This window comes from Arvicanthis niloticus, chromosome X, assembly GCF_011762505.2.
Source record: "Arvicanthis niloticus isolate mArvNil1 chromosome X, mArvNil1.pat.X, whole genome shotgun sequence".
Classification (NCBI taxonomy): domain Eukaryota; kingdom Metazoa; phylum Chordata; class Mammalia; order Rodentia; family Muridae; genus Arvicanthis; species Arvicanthis niloticus.
Genome location: NC_047679.1, coordinates 63247576 through 63272152, shown reverse-complemented (window position 1 = coordinate 63272152; position 24577 = coordinate 63247576). Strand labels below are relative to the sequence as shown.

The 24577-nt window shown below is 36.1% G+C and overlaps 1 protein-coding gene across 1 annotated transcript in view; it reads right to left on the bottom strand.

Moving 5' to 3' along the window:
* Positions 1-284: 284 nt before the first annotated feature.
* Cylc1 (cylicin 1) overlaps positions 285-24577 on the bottom strand; it is a 39496-nt gene continuing 15203 nt past the window's right edge. Inside the window, exons 2-5 of the mRNA XM_076918202.1 lie at positions 6345-6385; positions 4747-4862; positions 2238-3905; positions 285-430 (exon numbers count right to left, since the gene is read on the bottom strand). Of these exons, the coding sequence (XP_076774317.1) occupies positions 398-430; positions 2238-3905; positions 4747-4862; positions 6345-6385 (1858 nt within the window). The 3' untranslated portion in view covers positions 285-397. The remainder of the gene's footprint in view (positions 431-2237; positions 3906-4746; positions 4863-6344; positions 6386-24577) is intronic.

Here is a 24577-nt window from a genome sequence, read left to right as displayed (position 1 = left end):
AAAGCTGTTGCATATCTGTGGAATCTGTTCCCCAACTGGGTTGCCTTGTCTGGCTTCAGTGGGAGAGGATGTCCCTAACCTTGTAGAGACATGATGTTTCAAATTGGAGGGATGGGAGGAAGGACAGGTTCGGTAAATGATAGGCATGTAAAATGAATAAATTAATTAATGGTGAAAAATCATATGATACACACATACAAACATACACACCCAAATATATATTTACACAAACACACTAACACACATTTATACATACACACATACACACAAAAGTAACTCACAGCTTTTGATATTTGGATGCTGGTCTTTATTATAGTTTCACAGAAGCAGGGAGGCTAGTTTGAAAGTAGTTTGCTTCCATAAGGCCATTCTGTGGAATCTATGACTCAGCTGTTCTTCAGAGAAGCTTATGAATCCACTCCACTCCAGGCTGAAGGATAAAGTTGAAATATGGAAATAAAAAAAAAGGATCATTAATTAGAGAGAATGCATGATAAGTTAAAGATTATAACCAAATACACAGTATTGCAGATTGGGGAGAACTTGGATTGTTTCTAAATGCTCTCCCTCCTTGGACTCCACCATAGATCTGCAGTTTGAAGCTTTTGAAGATAGAGTCCAGTGGTGTACATATCAGCCCTTAAGGTATACCTAATGGCACTTAGGGAGTAAATTACCAAATGCTAGTGTAGTTATCATTCTTTTTGGAGTAACTAATACCTGCTAAAAGTCACTGTGTTTGTGTTATCACTACTGTTTTTATGATTGAAATCTTCAAATTTGAAAATACAACACTAATTTATAAGTCTAATATGAATATTTTACATGGTAAATTGCTATTTAGTCTTTCTAGAAGTACACAGGTTTTTCTCGTAGTTTCAATGTCATAGTATTTTTTCCAATTTCTTTCTCTTAACTTTATAGGCATCATATGAATATATGTATCTGTATATGTACATGTATAAGTATGTATGTGTGTTTACAAAATAATTTCTTGCTTTGATAAGCAATAATTTTATAACTTTAATTTCAGAATTTTTCTATATTATAATCTTCAAAAATATTCATACTTTGATTTTCTTTCTATGAAATTTTTAAGCAAATTTCTTAAATAGTAGTATTTTACTATGACTCTTCTAACATATCCAAACTTGGGCCTAGATAAAAGTTAAGAGGATGACAGGGAATATGAGACAAATAAATAATGAATGATAATGAAAGGGTAAGTTTGATGCCTATCTGTAATTTGGATTGTCTTGCCCTTAGCACGACAGACAGCCTCAAGTCTACCATAGTAAGAATAGACAATGAACAAGGTAAAAGCAGAGGGAACAGGTTTGTGATGTTTGTCCCAAACAGGTAACTGGGTAACACTTCACCAAAAAGATTAGAGAAACATGGAGATGACAAAATATATACCAGGAGTGCCTTCCAAAGTTATTTGTATATTTATGTCCCTCAAATCCCCAAGGCTGTTTAGAAAATGGGAATGGAAGAAACAATTTCTTAGATGGGAAAAGTAGAAATTATAAATCAACATAGTATTTATCCCCAGGAAGAGGGAGTTAACCTGAAAAGGATGGTGAGAAAGGAGATTTTATCACTTCTGAAAAGTTAACTTTGTTTTACATTGTCAGTAAGAATCAGGACTCATTAAAACTTTTGCTTCAATTTGGATAGAATAACTAAGTTTTTATTTCCTGAATTTTGATGTTCTTTTTATCTGTTGAGTGAAATTTGTTTAATTGAGACTTACGGCATTAAGCAACTTTTCAAAAAAAAAAGTCTTTATGCTTCATTTAAATGTTCCCATAAAGTTTTAATCATTTTTTAAAATTGCTGTCCAAAAGTAGGTATTTAGTTACCTCTCTCTGTAATGACTCTAAGTAAGTAAAATGTTTGTTTTAAATCACAAACCACTTTCCCCTACTCTAGTTAAAATAAGTATTTATCTCTTGAAATTTAAGCATTTGTTTGGCAACTTGGTTAAGCAGTTTTGATAGATTTTCATCTTTCTTGCCTCCAAGTTCCAAATTACTGTTAAATGTTGAATAATGTTAAATACAAAAGAAAATTATTGCCTAGATAAAACACATACACATGGACATGTACACACACACACACACACACACACACACACACACACACACACACAAACACACACACACATTCAGACTTTTAAGCTGTCTTACTTCAACATACAACTTGTCCTAAGTATTAAATATTAGTAAACATACCAAAGGAGCATATCTTGCTTTTGGAGGTGGTGGAGGTGTCTTGCAATGACAAACATGTCTGGGCTTAGGTGATCCTCTAAAAGGCTCACAAGGAGGGAAGGGTAGTCTTTCTCTTGATGAAGGGATTCTACCAGTCAAACTTCTTTTCCCCCTTTCATTGAAAGTAGTCTTTTTGGATAATGTTCGGAATCCTCTCTTCATTCCTCTCTTTGAGTCTGTGGATGAGACATCTGAATCATCAGTGGTTTTTGTAAGTCTAAACTCTGATGAGTCTTCAGATTCAGTATCCGAGAGCCTTAAAAATTTTCTTCTGCCTGTTCTGGAAGATGAATCAGACGCTGAATCAGTGTAACTCACAGTGTCCTTTACTTTATATTTATTTTCCTTCTTTACTCCAAAATCAGACTCACTTCCAGAAGACCCTGCATTGTTCTTTGCATCCTTCTTTTCTCCTTTCTTTGTAATTTTCTTATCCTTCTTTCCACCCTTTTTACCTGTTGAATCACCTTCAGATTCAGAATCAGCATCTGTAGACTCTGTGTCCTTAATTGGCGTCGTCCTTCTCACTTTATTTTCCTTCTTTTCATTTTTCTTGGCCTTCTTTGGCCCTGCATCTGATTCAGAATCAGTAGAGAATGCATTCTTCGTGACATCTTTCTTTACTTGTTTCATTACTTTTTTTGTACCCTTTGAATCTACAGATCCACTACCGGAAGATTCTGTACCCTTTTTGCCTGTACTCTTCTTTTCTTTCTTATCTTTCTTTGAAACTTTAGACTCCTCAGATTCACCTCCAGTGGAGTCTGTATCCTTCATTTTCTTGCTTCCTGTTTTTTTATCTTTTTTTGTTCCTTTCTTTGCATCCTTGGAGTCACAATATTCAGCATCAGTAGATGTATCCTTCTTTTTCTTGGATTCTTTCTTATCTTTTTTCTTTCCCTCTTTTTTTGCATCTTTTGAATCTCCAGAATCAATATCTGAGTCCCTTTCCTTCTTTCCACCTTTCTTTGAAGGCTTCTTTGCATTGTTTTGTGAGCAATTTGTTAACCATTCATCAAAATCTGTGGATTCAGCTCTGAAGTCATTTAGACACAACATTAAATCCATATTTGAGCTGTGTATACACTCTGATATTTCATCAGAATGTTCCTCAATGCTCTTCTTAGAGTCTGTATTGGGACTGTCCTTGCAACATGTAGCTGTATTATTGATCTCCTTCCTAATGATATTCATTGAATTTTTGTTGTCATTTCTCAAACTCATTTCTAAGAGTTTCTTAGAATTCTTAGATTGTAGATTTGTTTCTGACAAAGAAATTGATTTCTTAGGCAATTTGCTTTTATGTGATGATTTTGATGGATTTTTTTCTGAATTGCCTAGTATTTCAGGTTTCCCATTGGTTCTTGTTCTCATGGACTCCAGATTTACTATACATGAGCTTAGCTTTTCCCTAAAATTTTTCTTCAAAGTTTTTCTGCTTTTATCATCTTTTGGCTTTCTAGTTTCTGCCATTATATAATGGTTTTGAGGATTATAAAGATACTTGAATGGAGCCTGTGTAATAAAAACTAGAGGAAATGATGACTTTATGAAAACTTCTCTTAAAAACTGGCTTATCCATACATGAGTTTGTTTCTGACCTTCCTCAGTTTTCTTCTTGTCTTGTCTCTGAGAAGATTGGGGAGAATGATGATAAGAATATATAAATGGTTAATATATTTTCATTTGCAGTATAAAAATAAAAACCAGTCATCTATTAAAAACAAACATTTTTATTTCAAGATTGTGTGTGTATTTAACATTCCTAATGTTCCGTGTGTGTGTGTGTGCACATGTATAACAATAATTAATGAAGAAAAGGACAATGAATTTGAAAGAGAGCAAGGAGGGGTATATGGGAAGCTTTGGAGGGAAGAAATAGAAGGGGAGATGATGTAAAATTTTTCACAGTTAAATGCTTTAGTTAAAAACAAGTTGATAGGACTGGTGAGAAAGCTCAGCATATACTTATGCTCACTATCTAATCCTGGTGACCTTAATTAGATTCCATAGTGGAAGAAGAGAAGCATCTTCTGAAAGATGTACACCGAACAATTGTTCCTTCATGCCCGCACTCACTCACACAGACACTAATAATAACAAATCAAACAACATCAAAATAATTTTATGGAAGTTAACAGTTATAACACAAGATTAAAATGTAAATAATATATAAACATAGCACAATAAGAATACGTTTCAAAAGATAATATCCAAAACACAGGAACTTTTATGAAAGTTGAGTACCTCTAATGATTCTTGTCTTTCTAATAGTGATATGGTATAATTGTAATCTCAAAAGTAAAAGAAGAGTTTATTTTGAAACATGTGGGAATAATTTGTCCTAAAGAGTCATAAATTTTAAGTTCTACTTCTGCACAGTAAAACCCAAATTCTGTATGTCTTGTTTATGTTTATATATGCTGTCATTACCATACATTTACTATAAAAATAATACTTCTATACTTACAGGAACTGCAACTTCTAATTCTGAAAGTCCTGATCTCTTTTTTATATCTGGTTTAGGTATTTTGGGAAATGTCAAAGCAAATTGTTCTTGATTCCATTTTCCCCTAGTTTGGCTGACTGAGATAAGAAAATAACAAAATTTAGAGTTAATAGCCAGACTCTTACATAGAAAAACATAACAAAGCAAGAACTATACTAATTAAGTAAAAGTAAGTTGTAATAAAATATAGCTCATTTCCTTGTAGTTTATATGAGTAGCAATTAGGGAACATAAAAATCGTTTTTCATAGTTAGTATTGGCTTATGTTTAGCATTAAAAGTTTTGTTTTTCTATAAAACAATGTTTATACATATTTGCTTAAACAATGATATTAAGCTACTTTAATAAAAACAATTGAAATAAAATATAGACATACTTCCACTGTTTCTTTTCAAATGCTTACATTGTTTTTTCTTGTCTTGATTTTTAATCTCATTTTAGTTAGGTGGGAGATAAAATGATTAATACTTTTATTAATTCCTTAATAAATAAAATGACACTGAGCGTAAAGTAACCAGTGAAAGTGTTAATTTTCAAGATGTCCCAGAATGTTTACCCCTCTGAACTTATTGGCATTGCCAGCCACAGAAATTAGAGCCGTATATATGAATACTGTCTTCCATTCTGTAAATTCTATAAGGATATATACATATTTGAGGTTATTCAGAAAAATCAGGAAAATCAAACTATCTGGAAACTTTGACAAAAGGTGAATTAGAAATAACATTTCAGATAGTTTTCCTAGACTGAATGTGGCGATTGCCTTTTACATATATTTGAAGAGCTGCTATATGTCAGGGTAGTTATAGCAATAATAGCATAGCTGATACTATTAATAGTTAATGCTTTTATATGCTGAATTATGTTCTATACCTTCATAATTTTCAACTCAGTCCTTGAAACTTCTTTTTGAATTACATAATGTCCTTGAATATCCTACAAATATGTAAAAATTACATACTGCCACGTGTTAATTTTTTTCTAAATCACAAAGCTGGTAAACAGGTGAATTAAGATTAATATACAATTTGGCTTCAGAGTCAATCCATTAACTGAAATGTTATAACCTTCCTTATAAGGTTTCTGAGGGTAGAGTTGGAACTAATAGAAATAATATATGCTACTGTAGACAGTTTAACATGTTCACCTCTGTAAACTTGAAGTTTCTCAATGAACAGATTATTTGCTAACTACTCTCATTGCTTTAATTTTTCTTGCCCTTTTCACTTTAAGTTTTTTAACTGTGAACTTTGAGCACAAGGGGAGCTTATGAGAGTAAGAATAATTTGTATATGAGAAGGAAGAACAAACTAAATAAATTTTGTATTTGAACTAATACACTCTTCCAAGTCAGAAATGTTTTTGTACATGCATCAATATATGTACATCTACATGTATGCATGTATGTGTGTGTGTTTGTGCATGAACACAAGCAGGTATCAAAACTGCAACAAATTCAGGACAGTTTTTACCTTTTCACATTTAGGAAGTACTAGGCATTTGTTGATGCAATGTTTAAGAATGTAAATAAAAACAAATTTCAAAGAACAAACTCTTACTCAAAATGTCATTATCATTCGTTGTGGTACTTATTTCTCGTCTGTAAAAGATAAAGAAAACATTTAAGCTGAATTTGTGCAATGGGTAATCATTATTATGCATTATTCTTTCAGTACCAACACTTTGATATGTTTAATGCATTTTATTATTGTTAAATTCTTTAATTTAAAATAAAAATAAACCAAAATAACAAGATATAATTAATTTTGACTCCAAACTATTTATAGTTTCTAAATAACCAGAAAAAACCTAATACCTAGAAAAGGTCAAGTCCATAATCACCATTGAATACATACTACGTTTAAAGCTTTAAAGATACTCATAGGCTATTGCAGAAGAGAGAGCAGAGGACCCAAGAGTCTGATGTGATATAGTGTCTTCTATAAATGACCAGGAAGGTACACCCATGAAGTCTCAGCACCATGGATGCCCCAAGGAGATATGAACCATGACAATACCAGTTGTTATGTCAACACAGATAAGGAGAATCTCATGGGTCACCCCTAGATCAGACAATTAATGATTGCTGTGAAAGCAAAAATTAGTTTTCTCCAGGGATGAGCCCCTGAATTGTATACCCAATACTAAGTGTTCAGCCCTAAAAACATATATAGACAAGTAATACTGTATAGTCAGTGGATTATATTTATATATTTATTCATATATCATATGTAAAAATAATAATTACAGAAAAAGAGGCCATAAATTTGAGAGGGACTAGAGAGCATGGAGAGGATTCGAAGGTGTTGGAAGGAGGAGGTAGTGTTTCTATTGTTGTGATAAAATACCATGACCAAAAACAATGTGGGGAGAAAAATGTTATTTCATCTTATAATTTATAGATCAGCATCCAGGAGAGTCAGAGTAGAAAGACAAGGCAGGATCCTGGAGACAGAAACTGAGGTCATGGAAGAGTGCTGCTTACTGGCTGCGTACATACTCAGAATGGTTTGCTCAGTCTGCTTTTTCAGATATCTCAAGGTCAGGAGTGTCACTGTCCCTCTCCCCTGAGTTATGACTACTCACACAATCACCATACTTTCTGAACTGATGGTCTCTCTTCCAAAATGACTCTCTAAATTGTGTCAAATTGACATAAGGCTAGCTAGCACAGGAGAAATAATACAGTATACATGTATAAAATATTAAAAATAAATTATAAAATATTCATAATTCAGAGGCTTTCGACAAGAAGTAAATATCAGAATTAATTAGGAATATTTAAAGAAACATAAGCCTATTCTAATTTATGAATCACAATTCCTAGATTTTGTTAATCATATCTCTGTTTAAAAACTTAGGTATTAAGTTCTATACCACAGCCATTCCTCTGAATATTTTGAAAACAAAATTATTTTAGATTTCTTAAATTTTTTTCCTTTTTCCCCATTTTTTATTAGATATTTTATTTACACTTCAGATGCCATTCCCTTTCCCCATTCCCCCCTTAGAAAACCCCTATCTCATGCCCCCTTTTCCTTTTTGCATTTATACATTTTTTAAAATGTTAATCATAGGCTTTATAAGTTTGGTATTGCTCAATCAGAGGTGTAACCCACTACCCAACCTATATATATCAACTATCTTTGACTGGTGGAGATACATGAACATCTGCCTCCCTGTCTCCCCCCTCTTTCTCTCTTTCATCACCTAGCTTCTCCTCTTCTTCTTCTCTTCTTACTCCTTCTCTTCCTCTCAGTACTCCTCCCACCTTAGCTCTTCCTACATATCACCTTTCCTGTTAAAATGAAACTTTTCTCTCAAAATACAATTAGAGCATAATTATGCCAATTTGTACCAGTGAGGTACAAGATAGTCCTAATACCCAGTCCATCATTTTGTTGACTAACCAGAACCTCTGTGCTTTGTGCTTCCCACAATTATAGTTAACTCAGTCATTCTGGATTTCTGACAGGGTTGAAGACCTATAGCCTCATAGCCAATCCTGGCTATTTACCTTGAGAGAAAAGATTTGAGTGGATGGTCGTCAGCTGACAAATAGTTAAATTTTTACATTTTTCTTTTTCACATAAAATTGAATGATGACCTAGTTGTTTGTGGTTAGAGCACATTAATTGAATGGAGTGTCTTAAATATTTAATGAGTTCTGTCTCTGGAAATTTAATACGTTAGAAGTCAACCATGATAACTTGCTGCTGGTTGTGCTGGCACATGCCAGTAGGATTTGCTGAAGGAGGCAGAGGCAGGAGGATCACAGTTCTACATCTTCATCTGAAGGCTGCCAGCAGAATGCTGACTTCCAAGCAGCTAGGATGAGAGTCTTACAACCCACACCCACAGTGACATACCTACTCCAAGAGGGCCACACCTCCTAAAAGTGCCATTCCCTGGCCCAAGCATATACAAACCATCATATTAGCCTTTTATACTCTCAGAGAAAGATTGTGTATGTGTATTGATTTTTGAATTCCTTCCTATAATCTTTGTTTTCTAAGGTCTATTTTCAAAAATTTTTATTAGTAAACCATTTTAAGAACATCATTCATTATGAAGTATATATAACTCAGAGTCTACTGTATGATTCATATTAAAACTTATACATTGAGGTAACATAGCCCTCTATAGGCATGCTCCACCATTAATCTAACCTCAATAGAGTGGCATCAGGAGGTAGATTTGACCCTATATCAGACAACCACCACAGTCTCAGGCTCAAAACAGGAGTCAGTGACAGACTTTCTTTAACAATTCTAAGCACTGGATCTGCATTTGAAAATTTTAGTGCCAGACTGTAGTCATTTTCCAAGTACCAGCTAGTTTTCTACAATGTTCTAATGCATATATACTTCTCTTTCAGTCTTTTAAAATTTTTTTCATTGATTCTTACTGAATTTTGCATCATGATCATACATTCCAATCCCATACATCTCCCTGTCTCTTCATATAACATTCATCCCCAAAGAAAATAAAATAAGCTTAGATGATGATGACGATGACGATGATGATGATGATGATACATCTTGCTGTAGCCAGTAAGTGGTGAGACCCACTCTCCTGCTCTCATGCCTTTGGGGTCAGCTCACCAGTGCCTTCCCAACCATGGTCAGCTCTACTATGCTGTCCAGATGAGGTGCAGGGCCTGTTTTAGCCTGTGAGAGGTAGAGTCAGCCCTCCAGCCTCAGCCTCAGGACCTTATGGCCAGCCCCCCTGCCTGCTGTGAGTGGTGAGAGGCAAGGAGGGGAGGGCATCTCTCTCTCACCCATGCCACCCCAAGGCATGGCCTGCTCTTCCACACTCTTACCTTCAGAATTGGATCCTTGCTCTCCACTATCAGAGTCAGCTCTACTGAGGGCCGGGCCAGCTCTCTGGAATATGTTGGTCTGGCTAGGCCAGCTCAGCACAGTGACTCAGACAGCAGTCCAGATCAGGGACATCTATCTGCATGGTGTTTGGTGGTAACATAGGCCTGGATCATCAACATAGATTTTAATAGGGTCATAAACCCAGACATGGCCCTTGGTGACAGCCCTGGGCAGGACCTCACTATGGTCTCATATCTGCTTATTCTTCACTGCTGTTGAATCTCCAGTTCCCCCTTTCCCATAAGGTGCAAAACCCTTGGATTTGCGTTCTCTCCCATCTTTCTACTGAGTACTCCATCTTTCCATGGCACATTCAGCCATCATAGTGCCACTAGGTGAATTTTTTCATATCATGGGGGCTTTAAATTTTGTTGTAGCCCCTAACTAGCTTTTATGACACAGATCCAGATGACTTATGAAGCTGCACAGACTAGTGCAGCAGCTGAAAACCCAGCCTTCAGATAAGCCCCTTCATGTATATAATCTAAGCCTGCCAGAACAAGGACAACTGCTGATGGCTCAGTAGGTTGGTATGCCACCATATAGCTAACATTGTCTTGTATTTCAATCTCATGTAGGTACTAGGTTAGGCACTGTGAGCCTAGCTTTCAGGACTACTTAAGGTTCTAAGTCACAGACATTAATTCTGTACTAGCCTTAATTACCTCGGACACCAGACTAGCATCTGTAGATCCAGTCTCCAGAGAGGCTACCCTAGATGTAAATTCAAGTGTTACTCAGTGCTAAGAAGGGCCCTGAATCTTTAGTCTGTAAGTCAAACCCTACAAACCCACACTTCAGCCTTACTAATCTCTGAACATTCTAGAATCAGGTACAAAAACTACCAAGGTAGACTAGGGATTTTAGCTAACATCCAAGAACCCCTTTTCCAGGACAAACTGCATGAGCCCATAGTGCATTTTAATAGCAGATATAATCCATAGTCAAGCAGAAGAAAGAAGCAATGATCTGATGGGTGAAGGGAGATCATTTGAAATTAGTAATCAAAGAAACAACAACAACAACCAAAGAGAATGAAATAGCCAATGATTATCACATAGTACTATCAAGCAAAGTAGAGTACTTGTCAAAAAGACCACAGAAAGAAAGGGGCAAGGACTTATTTAAAGAGATAATGAAAGAAAACATGTCATAATCAGGAGATAGATTGATAAATTGATGCCTAAGCTCGTAAAACCCAAACAATGTAAATGATATTTAACATAGAGATCTTTGCAAAGACATAAGACAATCAAATAATCAAATGTTAAAGACAAGGAAAAATAGAAAGCAGCCAAATAATCACAACTCATCTCTAGAGTTATGAATGGACTTTGGGTAGAACCAAGAATTCATTATTAGGACTCAGGAAGCAGCAGCAAGAGGCTTGTTGAATTTGTTACATTACAATTTACATATTTACTTACTGTCTTATTTATTTACAGTTCAGATGTCGCCTCCCTACCCAGTCCCCCCTTGCAGAGTTCCACTGCCCCTCCCCCTCCCCTTCACCACTAAGAGGTCAACCCCATTAAGCATCCTATTGAGGCCAGACCAGGCAGCCCTCTGCTACATATGTGCCAGGGGCGTGCGACCAGCTCGTGATGCTTTTTGGTTGGTGGCCCAGTCTCTGGGAGTTCTCAAGGGTCCAGGTTAGTTGACCCTTTTGGTCTTTTCTATGGGGTTGTCATCTCCTTCACAGCCTTCAGTGCTTTGTCTTACAGAAGCTTTGCAGTTTCATGAGGTCCCATTTATCAATTGTTGATCTTAGAGGCTGAGCCATTGGTGTTTTGTTCAGGAAAATTTCTCCTGTGCCAATGCATTCAAAGCTGTTTCCCATTTTCTCATCTATTAATTTCAGTGTATTTGGTTTTATGTTGAGGTTCTTGATCCACTTGGATATGAGCTTTGTGCAGGGTGACAAATACCAGATCTATTTGTATTCTTATAATCAAGACATTCAGTTAGACAAGCATAATTTGTTGATGAGGCTCTCCTTTTTTCCAGTGTATGGTTTTGGCTTCTTTGTCAAAAATAAAGTGTCCATAGATATGTGGGTTTTTTCTGTATCTTCGATTCTGTTCTATTGAGCAGCCCATCTGTTTCTGTACCAGTACCATGCAGGTCTTATTACTATTTCTCTGTAGTATAACTTAAGGTCAGTGATGTTGATTCCTCCAGAAGTTCTTTTATTATTCAGCATTGTTTTGGCTATTCTGTTTTTTATTTGTTCTTTTTGTTTGTTTGTTTTGTTTTTCTATATGAAGTTGAGAATTGTTCTTTCGAGGTTTGTAAAAATTGTGTTGGAATTTTGATGGGGATTTCATTGAATCTGTAGATTGCTTTTGGTAAGATGGCCATTTTCATTATTTTAACCCTACATATCCATGAGAATGGGAGATTGTTTTCTTCAGGGACTTGAATAAACTTCTTGTCATACAGTTCTTTTACTTGCTTAGTTAGAGTTACTCCAGGATATTTTATATTATTGTGGCTTTTGTGACGGGTGTTGTTTCCCTAATTCCTTTCTTGGCCTGCTTATCAATTGTATAATGGAGGACTATGAATTTTTTGACTTAATTTTATATCTAGCTATTTTGCTTAAGTTGTTTATTAGCTGCAGTTCTCTGGTAGAATTTTTCAATCTTCTTGTATCTGTTGAGGCTTGCTTTGTGCCCCATTATATAGTCAATTTTGCAGAATAAAATGAGATCCTGAGAACTACATAAATTCCTTAGTTTTGGGTCATAACTTTCTGTAGATATGTTAAGTCCATTCAGTTGATGACATCTGTTAGTTTCACTGTGTCTCTGTTTAGTTTCTGTTTTGATGATCTGCCCCTTGATGATAATGGGGTGTTAAAGTCTTCCACTATTATTGTGTAGGATTCAGTGTGTGTTTTGAACTTTAGTAAAGCTTCTTTTACAAAAGTGGTTGCTCTTGCATTTGGGCCATAGATGTTCAGAACTAAGACATTATCTTGGTGGATTTTCCTTTTTATGAATATGAAGTGTCATTCCTCATTTTTTGACTAGTTTTGGTAGAAAGTCTATTTTACTAGATATTACAGTGGCTACTACACCTTGGAAATATTTACTTGGAATACCTTTTTCCATTTCTTTATTCTGCAGTAGTGTTTAACTTTGTAATTGTGGCATGTTTCTTGTATGCCACAGATCACGTTTACATATCCAGACTCTTATCCTGTTTCATTTTATTGGAAAATTGAGTCCATTGATGTTGAAAAATATTAATGACAAATGATTGTTAGTTCTTGTTGTTTTGTTGTTGGAGTTGGTACTGTGTCTGTTTGATTTTCTTCTTTTGGGTTTGCTATAATATGATTAATTTATTGTGTCTAGTTTCCCTCCTTGTATCCTCTGTAAGGCTGGAATAGTAGAAATATATTATTTAACTTTTTTTTTGTCATGGGAAATTTTGGTTTCTTCATCTATGGTGATTGAAAGGTTTGCTCGGTATACTAGTCTGAGCTGGCATCTGTGATCTCTTAGGGTCTGCCATAAATCTGTTCAAGAACTTCTGGCTTTTAGAGTCTCTATTGAGAAGTCAAGTATAATTCTGATATAAGACCTTTATACATTACTTGGTCTCTCCCTTTATATCTTTTAATATTTTTTTCTGTTCTGTATATTTAGTGTTTTAATTATTATGTGGTGTTAGGATTTTCTTTTCTGGTCCAATCCATTTAGTGTTCTGTATGCTTCTTGTACATTTGTAGCCATCATTTTCTTTAGGTTAGGGAAGTTTTTTTTTCTATGATTTTTTTGTCAAAGATATTTTCTGGCTTGTTGAACTAAGAGTTTTCACCTTCTTCTATTCCTATTATTTTTAGATATGGTCTTTTCATTGTGTCCCAAATATCTTGGATGTTTTGAGTTAAGTACTTTTTATATTTGGCATTTTTGATGTATCAATTTCTTCTTTTGTATATTCTATACCTGAGAATCTCTCTGCCATCTCTTATATTCTATTGGTGATGCTTGTACCTATTGTTCCTGTTACCCTCCCTAGGCTTTCCATCTCCAGTTGCTGCCCACTTCTTTGTTTTCTTCATTATTTCTGTTTTTATTTGTAGGTCTTGGACCAGTTTGTTCATTTCCTTCACCTGTTTGATTGTATTTTATGTGTTTTTAAAAAGGATTTATTTGTTTCTTCTTTAAAGACCTCTACCTGTTTGACTGTGTTTTCCTAACTTTCTTTGAGGGGATTACTTATATCCTCTTTAATGGCCTCTATCATTACATAATTTACATGTTCTGGAGATGTTAACTCAGGCTGTAAGGTTTATAAAGCAAGTACTTTAAAATTATACCATGTCACAACACCAAGAATAGCAATTCTTAATAATTTTTGATGTTAGAGATTTGCAAATTATAAAATTCAGAGGAAAAATTAATAAAGAAGGTATTAACAATATTTTGGATAGTAAATTAAAGCCAAGGTGTATATGGGAAAAATACATGTAACAGGAGAAATAAAAATAAGAATTTTATACTAATTATTTTAGAAATTTATATGAAATAGACAATTTCTTAAATACACACAAAAACTGAAATAAAAGAAAATAGAAAAAATGAGCTACCATTTGCACATTCATTATTAGAAAACTAACCGACAGGAAGAACTTGAAGCTTGAACATCTTCAATGGTCAATTTCTCACCATCCCTGAATAAGATCAAATGATAATTACAAATTCTTAAGGAAATAGAGAAAATGGGAAAAATTAATAAAATTTTATGATGATAAATAGCCTTGATATGAAAAAGAAAGTAAAATTCCAGGACTCTATATTGCTGCTATAGATATCCTTCTTCATTTTTTTGGCAAATTAAGCTTCAAGGAAGCACAGGAAATTAAAAATAATTGGTGACTATACTAGGTTAGTTTAACACGTGAAATTTACAATATTAGAACATTAACAAAAGAGAAGCAACTGATTATATTAGTGCATGATAAAATCATCCCTTGAACTTAAAAATTTTTGATAAAATTTATAGCTAGCATAGTTTAGGAATTTTAAAAATTAAAAAAGAGAATATACATGAGTATATAACAAACACAATTTTAAATGATGAAAAATTAGAAACATTCAACTTAGCTTAAGAACAACAACAAATTAGGTGATCCACTAAATGCCTTCTTGGAACACTCAACTTAATCTAGTAAAAAGAAAGGATGAGCAAATAACAAAATTTTCTTAGAAAATTAAGAAATTAAAATGTAATTATTTAAAAGAAATAGGCCCCTCCTTTGGTCCTTGTGGCTGGGCCAGACACCTAGCTGGTCTGCTCCCATGAAGACACCATATCCTGAGACATCCTAGAGGAGCGACTGTACTCAGAGCAGTGGGAGCAACTACACTCAGAGCAGCAGACACCTAGCTAGTCTGCTACCAAAGAGACATATCCTGAGACATCCTAGAGGAGCCACTGCACTCAGAGAAGCTAGTACTCAGGATCACAGGATCACAGGATCACAGGATCACAGGATCACAGGATCACAGAGACATCTGGACCCCGAGGAGCTCTGACACAAGTAAGATAACTGGAAAGACTGGCTCCAGTCAGAGACAGTGAGTGCAGGTAGCACTAGAGTTAACCAGATGTCTAAAGGCAAGGGTGAGGATGTAAGCAACAGAAACCAAAGTTACTTGGCATCATGAGATCCCAGTTTTCCAACCATAGCAGGCCTTGGACACCCCATCACGCTGGAAAAGCAGGATATAGAATTAAAATCACGTTGCATAATGATGATAGAGGACTTTAAGAAAGACATAAATAACTCCCTTAAAGAAATACAGGAGAACACAGATAGACAGGTAGAAGCCCTTAAAGAGGAAACACAAAAATCCATTAAAGAATTGCAAGAAAACAACCAAACAGGTGAAGGAATTAAGCAAACCATCTAGGATCTAAAAATGGATGTAGAAACAATAAAAAAATATCAAAGGGAGACTACCCTGGAGATAGAAAACCTAGGAAAGAGATCAGGAGTCATAGACACAAGCATCGCCAATAGAATAAAAGAGATAGAAGAGAGAATCTCATGCACAGAAGATACCATGGAAAACATTGGTACAATTGTCAAAGAAAATGCAAAATGCAAAAAGCTCCTAACCCAAAACAGCTAAAAAATTCAGGACACAATGAGAAAGCCAACCCTAAGGATAATAGGTATAGATGAGGGGGAAGACTCCCAACTTAAAGGACCAGTAAATATCTTCAACAAAATTATAGAGAAAAACTTCCTTAACCTAAAGAAAAAGATGTCCTTAAATATACAGGAAGCCTACAGAACCCCAAATAGACTAGACTGAAAAAGAAATACATCCCGTCACATAATAATCAAAACATCAATTATAGAAAACAAAGAAAAAATACTAAAAGCAGTAAGGGAAAAAGGGAAAGTAACATATAAAGGCAGACCTATAAGAATTACACCAGACTTCTTACCAGAGACTATAAAAGCCAGAAGATCCTGGACTGATATCATACGGACCCTAAGAGATCACAAATGCCAGCCCAAACTACTATATCCAGCAAAATTCTCCATCAGTATTGATAGAGAAACCAAGATATTCCATGACAAAACCAAATTTACACAATATCTTCCCACAAATCCAGCACTTCAAAGGATAATTGATGTAAAACTCCAACACAAGGAGGAAAACTACAACCTAGAGAAAGCAAGAAAGTAGTCTTCCAACAACCCCAAAAGAAGATAGTTACATAAACATAATTCTACCTCTAATAATAAATATAACAGGAAGCAACAATAATTTTTCCTTAATATCTCTTAAGATCAATGGACTCAATTCTCAAATAAAGAGACATAGACTATTAGACTGGATACATAAACAGGACCCAGAATTTTGTTGCATACAGGAAACACACCTCTGTGACAAGATAGACACTACCTCAGAGTAAAAGGATGGAAAACAATCTTCCAAGCAAATGGTCCCAAGAAACAAGCTGGAGTAGGTATTCTAATATCAAATAAAATTGATTTTCAACCAAAAGTAATCAAAAAAGATAAAGGACACTTCATACTCATCAAAGGAAAAATGTACCAAGATGAACTCTCAATTCTGAACATCTATGCTCCAAATGTAAGGGCACCCACATGCATAAAAGAAACTTTACTAAAGCTTAAAGCATACATTGCACCTCACACAATAATAGTGGGGGATTTTAACACCCCACTCTCAGTAATGGACAGATCATGGAAATAGAAACTAAACAGAGACACAGTGGAATTAATAGAAATTATTAACCAAATGGATTTAAATGATATCTATAGAACATTTAATCCTAAAACAAAAGGATATACCTTTGTCTCAGCACCTCATGGTATCTTCTCTAAAATAGACCATATAATTGGTGACAAAACAGGTCTCAACAGATACAAAAAGATTGAAATAATTTCTTGTACCCTATCAGATAATCATGGACTACGACTGGTCTACAATAATAATGAAAACAATGGAAAGCATGCATACAAGTGGAAACTGAACAAGTCTCTACTCAATGATGAAATAAAGAAATTAAAGACTTTTTAGAATTTAATGAAAATGAAGGTTTGTCATACCAAAACTTATGGGATAAATGAAAGCAATGCTTAAAAAAAAACTCATAGCTCTAAGTGTCCACAAAAAAAGAAGCAAAGATACCCAAGAGAAGTAGACAGCAAGAAATAATCAAACTCAAGACTGAAATCAACCAAGTAGAAACAAAAAGAACTATACAAAGTATCAACAAAACCAGGAGCTGGTTCTTTGATAAACTCAACAAGATAGATAAACCCTTGGATAGACTAACCAAAGGGCACAGAGACAGTATCCAAATTAATAAAATCAGAACTGAAAAGGGAGACATAACAACAGAAACTGAGGAATTAAAAAAATCATCAGATCCTACTACAAAGGCCTATACTCAACAAAATTGGAAAATCTGGATGAAATGGACAATTGTCTAGACAGACACCAGGTACCAAAATTAAATCAGGAGAAGATAAACCATCTAAACAGTCCCATAAACCCTAAAGAAATAGAAGCAGTCATTAAAAGTCTCCCAACCAAAAAAAAAAAAAAAAAAAAAAAAAAAAAAAAAAGGTCTGGTATCAGGTGGTTTTAATGCAGAATTCAATCAGATGTTCAAGGAAGACCTAATACTAATTTTCTTCAAAATATTCCAAAGAATATAAACAGAAGGAACAATAACCAATTCGTTTTATAAAGCTACATTCATGCTCATACCTAAACTTCACAAAGACCCAACAAAGAAAGAAATCATCAGAACAATTTCTCTTATGAATATTGATCCAAACTCAATAAAATTCTCACAAACCAAATCCAAGAAAACATCAAAACAATCATCCATCATGATCAAGTAGGATTTATCCTAAGAATGCAGGGATGGTTCAATATTCTGAAATCAATCAATGTAATCCGCTATATAAACGAAATCAAAGAAAAAAATCACATGATCATATCACTAGATGCTGAGAAAGCATTTGACAAAATTCAACATCCCTTCATGTTAAAAGTCTTGGAAAGATCAGGAATTCAAGGCCCATACCTAAACATAGTAAAAGCAATATACAGCAAGCCAGTAGCCAACAACAAACTTAATAGAGAGAAACTTGAAGCAATCACACTAAGATCAGGGACTAGACAAGGCTGCCCACTCACTCCCTACCTATTCAATATAGTACTGGAAGTCCTAGCCAGAGCAATTAGACAACCAAAGGAAGTCAAAGGGATACAAATAGGAAAGCAAAAAGTCAAAATTTCACTATTTGCAGATGATATGATAGTATACTTAAGTGACCCTGAAACTTCCACCAGAGAATTCCTAAACCAGATAAACAACTTTAGCAAAGTGGCTGGATATAAAATCAACTCAAACAAATCAGTAGTTTTCCTCTACTCAAAGGATAAACAGGCTGAGAAAGAAATTAGGGAAATGACACCCTTCATAATAGTCATAAATAATATAACATATCTTGGAATGAATCTAACCAAGCAAGTGAAAGATCTGTATGACAAGAACTTCAAGACTCTGAAGAAAGAAATCGAAGAAGATCTCAGAAGATGGAAAGAACTCCCATGCTCATGGATTGGCAGGATCAATTTAGTAAAAATGGCCATCTTGACAAAAGCAATCTACAGATTCAATGCAATCCCCATAAAATTCCAAATCAATTCTTCATAGAGATAGAAAGAGCAATGTGCAATTACATTTGGAATAACAAAAAATCAAAGATAGTGAGAACTATTGTCAACAATAAAAGAACTTCTAGAGAAATCACCATCCCTGACCTCAAACTGTACTACAGAGTAGTAGTGATAAAAATTGCATGGTATTGGTACAGAGACAGGCAGGAAGATCAATGGAATAGAATTGAAGATCCAGAAATGAACCTACACACCTATGGTCACTTTATCTTTGACAAAGGAGCTCAAACCATCCAGTGGAAAAAGAACAGCATTTTCAACAAATGGTGCTGGCTCAACTGGAGGTCAGCATGTAGAAAAATGCAAATCAATCCATTCTTATCCCCTTGTACAAAGCTCAACTCCAAGTGGATAAAGGACCTCCACATAAAACCAGATACACTGAAACTAATAGAAGAGAAGTTGGGAAAGACCCTCAAATACTTAGGTACAGGGGAAATGTTCCTGAACAGACCACCAATGGCTTATGCTCTAAGATCAAGAATTGACAAATGGGACCTCATAAAATTGCGAAGCTTCTGTAAGGGAAAGGACACTTTCAATAGGACAAAATGGCAACCAACAGATTGGGAAAAGATCTTTACCAATCCCATATCTGATAAAGGGCTAATATTTAACATATACACAAAACTCAAGAAATTAGACTCTAGACAACCAAATAACCCTATTACAAATTAGTTTCGGAACTACAGAAATAATTCTCAACTGAGGAACTCGAATGGCTGAGAAGTACCTTGAGAAATGCTCAACCTCCATAGTCATCATGGAAATGCAAATCAAAACAACCCTTAGATACCACCTCACACCAGTCAGAATGGCTAAGATCAAAATCTCAAGTGATAGATGCTGGCAAGGATCTGGAGAAAGAGGAACACTCCTCCATTGTTGGTGATATTGCAAGCTGGTACAACCACTTTGGAAATCAGTCTGGTAGTTCCTCAGAAAATTGGACACAGCAGTACCTGAGGACCCAGCTATACCATTCCTGGGCATATACTCAGAAGATACTCCAATATATAACAAGGACATATGCTCCACTATGTTCATAGCAGCCTTATTTATAATAGCCAGAAGCTGGAAAGAACTCAGATGTCCTTCAACAGAAGAATAGATACAAAAAATGTGGTACATTTACATAATGGAGTAATACTCAGCTATTAAAAACAATGAATTCATGAAATTCTTAGGTAAATGGATGGAACTAGAAAATATCATCCTGAGTGAGGTAACCCAATCACAAAAGAACACACATGGTATGCACTCACTGATAAGTAGATATTAGCCCAAAATCTCACAATAACCAAGATACAACTCACAAACCACATGAAGCTCATAAAGAAGGAAGACCAAAGTGTAGTTGCTTCGGTCCTTCTTAGAAGGAGTAACAAAATACTCATGGGAGCAAGTACAGAGACAAAGTGTGGAACAGAGATTGAAGGAGAGACCATGCAGAGACTGCCCCACCTGAGTATCCATCCCATGTGCAATCACCAAATTCAGACACTGTTGTGGTTGCCAGAAAGTACATGCTGATGGGAGTCCGATATAGTTGTCTCCTTAGAGGTCTGCCAGAGCCTGACATATACAGATGCTGATGCTCACAGCTAACCATTGAACTGATCACAGGGTCCCCAATGGAGGAGTTAGACAAAAGACTAAAGGTGCTAAAGATGCTTACAGCTCTATGGGTAGAGCAACAATACCAACCAACCAGAGCTCCCAGGGTCTCAGCTGCCAACTTGGGAACATAAAGGGAGAGACTCATGGCTCCACCTGTATAGGTAGTTGAGGATAGCCTTGTTGGGCATCAGTGCAAGAGAAGCTTCTTGGTCCCATGATGGCAGGATGCCCCAGTGTGGGGGGAATTCGAGGGTGGTGAGGTTGGAATGGGTTGATGGGTGAGGGCACATCCTCATAGAGGTAGGAGGAGGGAGATGGGATAAGGAGTTTCGGGGGGGGGAGGGATAACATCTGAAATATAAATGAATAAAATATCCAGTAATAAAAAAAAACAGATAGTGGAACTGACTATTGCAGTTGAGCATTTGAGGCCTTTTAAAAACAATTTAATATTAACCATATTACTGAGATTCTTTATAATTTTCAAGGACAAGGTATTGTTGAAGGGTCCCATGAAACTTTAAAAAATATTTCCTTAAAATAAAAAGGTGGAGCTACGTCCCTGTATATCACAAATTTATTTAAATCATGTTCTTTTTATTTTAATTAAAAAAAAAACTTTGGATGTCAAAGAACTTTCTGCTGAGTGTCTATGGCACCATACAACTAGGCATACTTATGCCTAGGTGAAAAGGAAGGATCCACTTACTGGTAAATGGCATGATCCTGATCAGGTATCTAATTTGGGGAAGAGGGCATGTTTGCGCTTTTTCTGCAGGATGCTGAAGGAGCATGGTGGCTGCCAGAGTGATTGGTAAGACATGGTAATGCTGGGACAGGAAATGATGCTGACTTGTGAGCTTGCTGAGTGCCCTGACAATGGTGACTGTGAAGCTGTATTGGACATATGTTCCTGACCCACCTTTGCTTGCCTACATCCCCAAGCTGCCTTGCCTCAAGTTTTTAGACCTAGTGGAACAGAGAATCAAAAAAAGAAGTTATAATGTGCTTGTATTTTTTTAAAAATGTTACCAGTTATTCAGACTCAATCATGTACTAGTCTAGAAATCAATCCAATATTGGAAATAACAGACTTCATTTACAATACTGGATATGGACATTTTCAGAGACATATATGGAAATTTGCTGCAGTTCTGTATGATGTTAGGATAGCAAGAGATAAAGTTGGGGCAGGATCTGGATTTCAAACAAGTGTTAGTACATGTGTTAAGACTCTTTTAATTGTCCAGTTAAAATTACTTTTAAAAATAGTATTTATTGTAAGTTGTATTGACTGTAAACGTTCTAACTGTGCTAGTGTGTTGAAACCTGGCATGTCTATTATGGGGATCTATCAACAAGCTTTTGTCTTAATGTCCTGAGTGTTAGAAGTCTTTGATTCTCTGAAAAAAGCTTGAAAGTGCTGGAAGAAGTGAGTTAGGTTTTAAGCAGAAGCAAGAGGGTAGTGGGCTTGATTACTGCTGGTATAACAGCTTTAATTACATTAATTGCTAGCACCACTGCTTCTGCAATAGCTTTGACACAAGAAGACATCTACTTTTGTTAATCATCTAGCAAAAAATATTACTAATGTGTTGAGTATACAAGAGAATTTAGATAAGCATTTGGAACATTGTATTGATGCTCTTTATCCTATTCAAATTATTGGAAGGAAGTTCAGAGTTTAAGAGTAAGGAGCCATCTTAAACGTCATGCAAAATACCATTGGATTTGTGTTATTTCTATAATTTACAATGATAGTTATACTTAGGTAAAAGTTTAAAGACACTTGAAGTGTATTTGGTATAATTCTAACACATCTCTGGCAAGGATGTGGAGAAAGGGAACCCACTCTACTGGTGGGATTGCAAACTTCTAAAGCAACTCTGGAAATCAATCTGTCAGTTTCTCAGAAAATTGGAAATTGTTCTACTTGAAGACTCACCAATACTACTCCTGGGAATGAACTCAAAAGATGCTCCACCATATTACAAGGGCTAGTGCTCTGCTATGTTCATAACAGTTTTATTTGTAGTAGCCAGCAACTGGAAACAAGCTAGATGTACCTCAACTGAAGAATGGATAAAGAGTATGTGGTATATTTGCACAATGGAATACTATTCAGCTATTTAAAACAAGGACATCATGACATCTACAGGCAAATGGTTGGAATTAAAAAATACAATCTTGAATGACTTAACACAAACCCAGAAAAACATGCATGATATATACTTATTTATAAGTGGACATTAGCGCTAAAGTACAAGATTATCATGCTACAATCTATAGACCCAAAGAAACTAGATAAAAAGGAAACCCCAAGGGAGGGTGTGAGAATCTCACTCAGAAGAAGAAATAAATTAGACATCAGAGGTAAATGGAGGGAAGGAAGTATGTGGGAGACTGGGGTTGGGAGGGGAATGGAGATGGCATCAGTTATGGGAGTGGAACAGGAGAAGGCTAAGAGAGAGAACAAAAATCAGTGGGAGACATCTCTAGCCAGAAATCTGGACCAGGGGACTCTCCCAGGACTCTATGAGGGTGGCCCTAGCTGAGACTCATAGAGGCTGGGGATATAGCCAATTGGGACTTCCAGTAGAGGAAAGGGGACATCAGTCCACCCACAAAGCCTTTGATCGAAAATTTGCCCTGCCTAAGGATGTGCAGAGATAGACATGGAGTAGAGAGTGGGGGAATGGCCAACAATGACTGGCCCATTTTGAGATACATCCCATAGAATCCAACCCCTGACACTATTAATGATACTCCACTATGCTTGCAGATAGGAGGCTAGCATAACTGTCGTCTGAGAGGCTTCATCTAACAGCTGATAGAAAGAAATGTAGAGACCCATGGCCAAACATCAGGAGGAGTTCAGGGAGTCTTGTGGAAGAGTGGGGGAAAGATTGAGGGATCCAGAGAGGTCAAGGACACCACAGCAAGACCTAAAGCATCAACTTACCTGGACTCATGCGGGCTCACAGAGACTGAACCACCAACCAAACAGCATGCAGGGGCTGGACCTAGGATCCCTATACATTTGTAGCAGATGTGCAGCTTGGTCTTCATGTGGGTCCCCTAACGACTGGAAAGGGGGCTGTCTTTGACTTTGTTGCCTGCTATTGGATCCCCTTCCTGTAGCTGGACTGTTTGATCTGGGCTCAGTAGGAGAAGATGCACTTAGTTCTCTGTGACTTGATGTCAAAGGTTGAACTAGTATGGAGGGGATGCTTCCCTTTCTCTGAGGAGAAGGGGGAGAGTATTAGGGGAGAGACTTGTGAGGGTGGGACTGAGAGGAGAGGAGGCACTGAATGAAAAGTGAATAAATGCATAAATGAATGATATAAATTGCTTAAGCATACATATTTAAAATTTGAAGTAATAGTATACCATTGTATATTGAAACAATATACAAAAATAAAAGAAGTGAAAAGGTAGCTTTTTTTTAAACAGAGATTTTAAAGATACTGGTTTTGATGATTTAAAAATAAAGTAAGTTTCTACCCTACCAGAGACTAAACCTGCATCTTGAACCCTAGAAGCCTCCTACTTCACCAGAGGCCTAGCCATCTCCCTGAAAATTAGCTAAAGCCTACCAGAGGCCAAAATAGGATCCTGAACCCCAGATAAGAATCCACTGTCCCCTGTTCATGCCTGCCTAGCAAAACCTTGACCATTCCTCTCCTCTTCACCAAGCCTACTTCTCCTGCAGAAGCCTCTTACCTCAGTAAGGGCTGGTCCAGATCCCTGAACCCCAGGTAAGAACATCCCCCAATACACACCATACCCACATAACACAGAATAATTCCAACTGTCCCTCCTCTCTTTATCACCATATACCAGCCCATAACTCCTACCAGGCCAGGTCCCTAAAAATGAGGTAAACCACCTCCTTCACTCCAACAAACATAGCTCCAACTGCCCCTCCCCCTCCTTGTTACCACATACTGGCCCACACCTCTCTCAGAAGCCTCCTATTCCATCAGAGACTAGGGCAGCATACTGAATCCCAGAGATCACGCCAGCTCCCTG